This window comes from Poecilia latipinna, unplaced genomic scaffold (assembly GCF_001443285.1).
Source record: "Poecilia latipinna isolate Pla-1442-1.1 unplaced genomic scaffold, P_latipinna-1.0 Scaffold4879, whole genome shotgun sequence".
Taxonomy (NCBI): Eukaryota; Metazoa; Chordata; class Actinopteri; order Cyprinodontiformes; family Poeciliidae; genus Poecilia; species Poecilia latipinna.
In genome coordinates, this window is record NW_015117495.1 from 6,338 (window position 1) to 11,384 (window position 5,047).

The 5,047-nt window shown below is 42.6% G+C and overlaps 2 protein-coding genes across 3 annotated transcripts; one reads left to right on the plus strand and one right to left on the minus strand.

Annotated features, from left to right (window-relative positions):
• The first annotated feature begins 145 nt into the window (after positions 1-145).
• LOC106943107 (39S ribosomal protein L49, mitochondrial-like) lies at positions 146-934 on the plus strand. Its single transcript, XM_015026443.1, has one exon. It carries the CDS (start codon positions 228-230, stop codon positions 771-773), a length of 546 nt encoding a protein of 181 aa, XP_014881929.1. The 5' UTR covers positions 146-227; the 3' UTR covers positions 774-934.
• Positions 935-1,243: 309 nt separating this feature from the next.
• Positions 1,244-4,493, minus strand: LOC106943106 (HAUS augmin-like complex subunit 7). Of its 2 annotated transcripts, none has more exons than XM_015026440.1 (8): positions 4,347-4,493; positions 4,185-4,255; positions 4,026-4,090; positions 3,768-3,949; positions 3,194-3,302; positions 2,160-2,372; positions 1,688-1,799; positions 1,244-1,580 (listed from the first exon to the last, which is right to left on the minus strand). In XM_015026440.1, the coding sequence occupies exons 1-8, from the start codon at positions 4,409-4,411 to the stop codon at positions 1,519-1,521; spliced, it is 879 nt and encodes a 292-aa protein (XP_014881926.1). In that variant the 5' UTR covers positions 4,412-4,493; the 3' UTR covers positions 1,244-1,518. The 2 variants fall into 2 exon arrangements, with proteins under 2 accessions (XP_014881926.1, XP_014881927.1); XM_015026441.1 differs by having other exon boundaries at positions 4,026-4,087; positions 4,347-4,491.
• Positions 4,494-5,047: the final 554 nt, after the last annotated feature.

The following is a 5,047-nucleotide window of genomic DNA, read 5'->3' on the forward strand; positions in this document are numbered from 1 at the left end:
ATTGTTGAGATTCCAAAAGAGAAAATGTTCCCCTGTCCTTCCATGTTCAATGTTTAGTAGTCTTCCAACATACGGGTTACATTCAGCACAACTCAATATAGAAAAAGAGGATATTTCTTGATTTAAAAAACAAAAACAAAACATAGCTACAGGTCAGAACACTGAGGTCTAAAGAGGACTCCAGTCCAGTAGGTGGCGGTAATTGACCTGTTTTGTTTCCAGCAGCCATGAAACGAATCAGTTCCTGCAGCATGTACAAGATGTCGGTTCGCCTGCTGACCCTCAGGGCGCTGAGAGGAGCTCCAGGTCTCTGCCGCCGGACTCCGGCCGTCACCGGCGGATTCCGGGCGGCTTACTCCGCCGCTACACGGGACCAAAGATCCGTTATAACGGAGTCCACGGACGAGTACAAGTTCGTGGAACGACTCATACCGCCAACACGGATCCCCGACCCGCCTAAACACGTCGGAGTCGCTCCGTCGGGCTGGATCCCCCCGGCTGAGTCTCCGCCGCCTCTGCCCTACATGATCCGCCGCTCCCGCATGCACAACATCCCCGTCTACAGCGACCTGACCCACGGGAACCGCAGGTTGACGCTGGTACGGAAGGTGGAGGGGGACATTTGGGCTTTGGAGAAGGACGTGAGGGAGTACCTGAGGCAGGTGACCGGGAAGGAGTTACCCACACAGGTGAATGAGGTGACGATGACTCTGAAGGTGAAAGGTCACTTTGAGCAGGAGCTGAAGGACTGGCTGGCCAGCAAAGGCTTCTGATCGAGGAAGAGGAGGATGCAGCTGAAGGACAACTTCATCAGTTATCTTTAAAGGACTGCTGTCAGCTTCCGGTCTATCAGAAGACTCTTCCTGTCAACAAACACGTTTAATTCTATTCTGTTAAACCTTTAAAGCGAGATTAAAGAGAAAAGCATCACGAACTGTGTTGTGTTCATTGCAGCAGGCAAACATGAATGACTTGGATTTTTCTTTTCATGGAACGACTTCAGATTTTTCTTTTTCTGGTTGACATGTGAATATCTTTAAGGTCAATACCAGGATTACATTCCGGAGAAAATATGAGACAGGATTGCACCGATTGCAGTTTTCTAGCCGATCACTGATCTTTAAAAATCCATGGTTTCACAGCGAAGCATTTCAAATACTGGATAAAACAGCAGTTTTTCAAACTATACATCTTTTTTTTTTTTTGGCTCACAATTATTTTAATAAAAATAAATCTGCAGGAGTTACAATTTAAGCATCAAATCTTTATTTTTTACATGGTGATATACAATTATTTACAAGATGCAGAGTCCTGGGTGCCTCAGGATGTTTGTTAAATTGTGAGCTCTAAAAGTTGAATTGAGGTGACGGTGAAAAGCAGCACATAATTCATAATGATGTCAACTTTTTAAAATCTTCACCAGTATGGTCATCTTCCCCACACTGCACAGCTTCAGACTGAGCAGCTGATCCTGATCAGGGTTTCAGGATCTGTTCCATCTCAGAGCTGTGATGACGGTCAGGTGTGGCGCTGTGAGGCGATGTTCTCAACCCGCTGGCTGAGCTCCTCCAGTTGATCCGCTGAGGAACACAACGGTGGATATTAAACCAGGACCAGCAAACTGCAGCCATTAATAATCACATTAATCTTTATTGGCCTGTTTGATGCAACACAGCAGTCGACATACGGAGTGTGTGTTTCTCTCCTCTGCTCCAGTAGCGAGGTTGTGTTTGTAGACCTTTCACCTCCTCACTCACACACCCCGAAGCTTCACATATTTCCTTCTGCATTTCCAGCTCCTGGATAATAATAACAGAGATGAGAACAGATTATGGTTGGATTTTCCTCATAGTTCTTATAATGTTGGGTCTTTTCTGATTAATTTAAAGGGGCAGTATTATATGTTTTACAGACATTTAGTGACATTTTATAGCACAATCAAGTAACTATGTTACCTTCAGTTGTTAAAAATATGACTTCAAAGAAATCTGACTTCATAATTTAACACCTTGAAAATGGGCTTCTGTCCGTTTAAAAACTGCTTTCTGAAACTCTGTCTTCAGGAAGTCATCACAACATGTCACCTCCATTAAGCCTTTAACAACATTTTTGCAAGCATTGTGCTGAAATTGTGCAGTGATATAAGAAGTGTTTATTACCGTGTTGCAGGCCAGCAGCTGCTGCTGGACCCTCTGGAAGAGGTCGGTCTCTGCGCTGAAGTTCGGTGGTTCTCTGCTGCAGTAGACCCTCAGGTCTGTTTCATACAGATGACTGAAGGTCATCATCTGCTGCTGGAGGTCGCCTGCTGCTAAGCGCAGCGAGCTCGGTGAGAGAGCAGCTGGGTTCTCCTCAGCGCTGTTCAGGAAGTCACACTGAGAACGACAACAACAGGCCGAGATGAAAGTCAGAACCGCTGGCTGCTCATAGGTCGTTTTAGGAATTCATGCACAACCACCCAGTTGTAACTGGCTATTACTGCAGACTGTAACCAGTTCATATTTAAAGCTATACTGGTGCGTCACTTTCTTTGCTGCAGTAATAAGTCATTAATACTTCAAACCGAGAAACATTAATTCTACATGAATGTGTCACAAGATTTGTCAAAATAAAGGAAATCAGAGCTTATGATCCAAAGATTACAGTCTGACTGGAACTTTAAGGTGGATGTTGCTAAATGTGGTGAGAACAGTAAAGTTCATGCTTCAAACAAACTAAGCTGTCAGGATGCAGCAAACTACGACATTTTTTAGTGGTGCACCAATTGCAGTTTTCTTGCCGATCATCAATCTTAAAAATAAAACTGATCTGCTGATTTTGTTTTTGGCCGATATCATGGTTTTTTGTCTGAAAAGTCTCTAAATGTTAAGTTTACAACAGTGGGGTGACTGTTAACAGCTCACATTTCTGTTGCTCTGTTTCCCATCCAGAGAAAAGGGGAACAGTGGCTGATTTTCAGACCTCTGGGGGGGTGAATAAGATCAGATTCACATTTAAGCAGCAGCTGATCATCCAAAATTAAGGAAATGGGAGCCCATTTATCAGCCCGCCAATTTATCGGTGCATCCCTATATTTTTAAAGCATTTATTTCCACAATCCTCCCTCTAGTTGATCTATTAAACTAAAACTGATTTAGTTTCATTTCTGTGCATTTTCTCTCTCATCCAGCCAGAGTTCTCCTGCAGGTTGTCTTACCTTGGACTGCAGCTGCTCCAGTTGTGTCTGAGTGGACTGCAGAAGGTCAAAAACATCTGGAAACTCTTCTCCTGGCTTAAGAGCCGACTCTGGGACTTCGTACAGAGCTCTGTGGGGATCAGGAGTCAGAGGAAGGAAAAGAGCTGCTGTCACTGGAATAAACTGCAGTTTGTTAAATCGCTTTTATTCTGATATCTGTCTTGGTTTAACCAATGACTCAATGCAATCTGCTGGGCTTCCTTAGAAAGAAACTTTTTAAACTTCTTTGAATAACAAACTGAGCTTCCTGTACCGTTTGATTTCTACAATTAATTGGAATATATGTGTGATTGAAATAAGATTTTTGTTGTTAAGTGCCTTGAGACGACATTTGTTGAATGGCACAATAGAAATAAATTCAAGTCAACTTTAACTAGTTTGAAAATGACCTTGTAAGCCTCTACAAGCTGTTGTCAGGTCTTCATTTCACACCAGCTCTGCATTTATTAACAGGGATGGAACCAAACTGCTGCTTTGCTTTGATCTGATCTAATTGTGCAGCAACAAAAAGCTCCAGACATCAGATCAGACGTACTCGACATGAGCAGGCCAGGGATCCAGCGCCGGCTGGAGCATCTGTCTGAGGTGAGGCAGATTCTCTGCAGCAAAAACCTCACACAGCAGCGCCTCTGCATCAGTTCTGTGGCCAGAAGAACCAGAAACAAGAGACAACAGTTGCTCCAGGAAGCCAAGCTGTCGCTGAGGGCTGGCTTTACCCTGGAAGGACAGCAGCCGTGTATATGAGAGAGAAGTTAACTCATAACATGTTGACTTTCATTAAACCTCGACTCACCTTGATTAGATCCAGGTCGTCTGCTTTGCACAGCATCAGTTCCTGACTCATCGCAGCTATTTCTGCTTCCACATAATAAACAGCAACAACAATGTGTTTAGATTAGTCTGAAACATTTTATTTTAATGGAGTCATTTTCAATCCGAAGGCCACACTCACTTTTCTCTAAGTCGTCAGGATCCTTGGACTCTGCAGACATTGCTTCAGAAGTTCCAAACTTGGGGTTGATTCTGAAAAGTGAAATTATGATGAGGGATCACTGCGCATTTGTTAATGCCAATCAATTTTCCGACGACTCATTGAGGAGTAAGGTGCTTGTACCTGCGGCAGATCCATGTCAGGATGTCCGTGCGGAGCGCTGAGGGGCAGCACAGCAGCTCCAGCATGCTCTCCTCCTCCTGCAGGTACAGGTCCTGCACCAAGGGACACGACAAAGCCTCCAAAACAAAACATGTTCACAAATAAGTTCTCTATATACACCAAAGAGGGTGTATGGTGAGTTTCACTTCTAAATGGATTGAATAATAATAGCAAATTGTGGATAGAATCATGCATAAACCACCCTGTGATTAATATTAGTTGAAATATTCATGATTACTTAAGGTTTATCTTCTTTAATCGTGAATTATGTTCAGAATATTTCTGGGCTATATTATCTGCATTAGTGGTGTTTCCATGAGAGCCAAAAATATTCTTACCTATTATCTACATATACAATATTTGTATTAAACAAGAACAATCGTCTCTTTTCTGGAGACAAAACACATTTATTACATTCCCCGATAGTTCTATTGGTTTTTATAAGGGGGTTGTGAACGCCAGATTACTGCCCAATGTTAAAATTAAAGTGCTACTTAAACAAGTCATTGAACAACAAAGCGTGTCTTTCAGGACAAAAATGAGTAGAATCCTTGAACTAACATTAAAACTTTAAGAATATTTTCAGATTTTAAACGATGTTTCAAGTTTCTACAAACTTTCATCTCCTCTCACAGTTAAACATGATTCACATACAAATGAAT

Coding starts and splice junctions, on each gene's coding strand:
- LOC106943106 (XM_015026440.1), bottom strand. CDS start 4,411: ATGCTGGAGCTGCTGTGCTGCCCCTCAGCGCTCCGCACGGACATCCTG. Junction 2,373..3,193: donor TGGAGCAGCTGCAGTCCAAG/GTAAGACAACCT, acceptor TGTCGTTCTCAG/TGTGACTTCCTGAACAGCGC. Junction 1,581..1,687: donor AGGAGAGAAACACACACTCC/GTATGTCGACTG, acceptor TGTGTTCCTCAG/CGGATCAACTGGAGGAGCTC.
- LOC106943107 (XM_015026443.1), top strand. CDS start 228: ATGAAACGAATCAGTTCCTGCAGCATGTACAAGATGTCGGTTCGCCTG.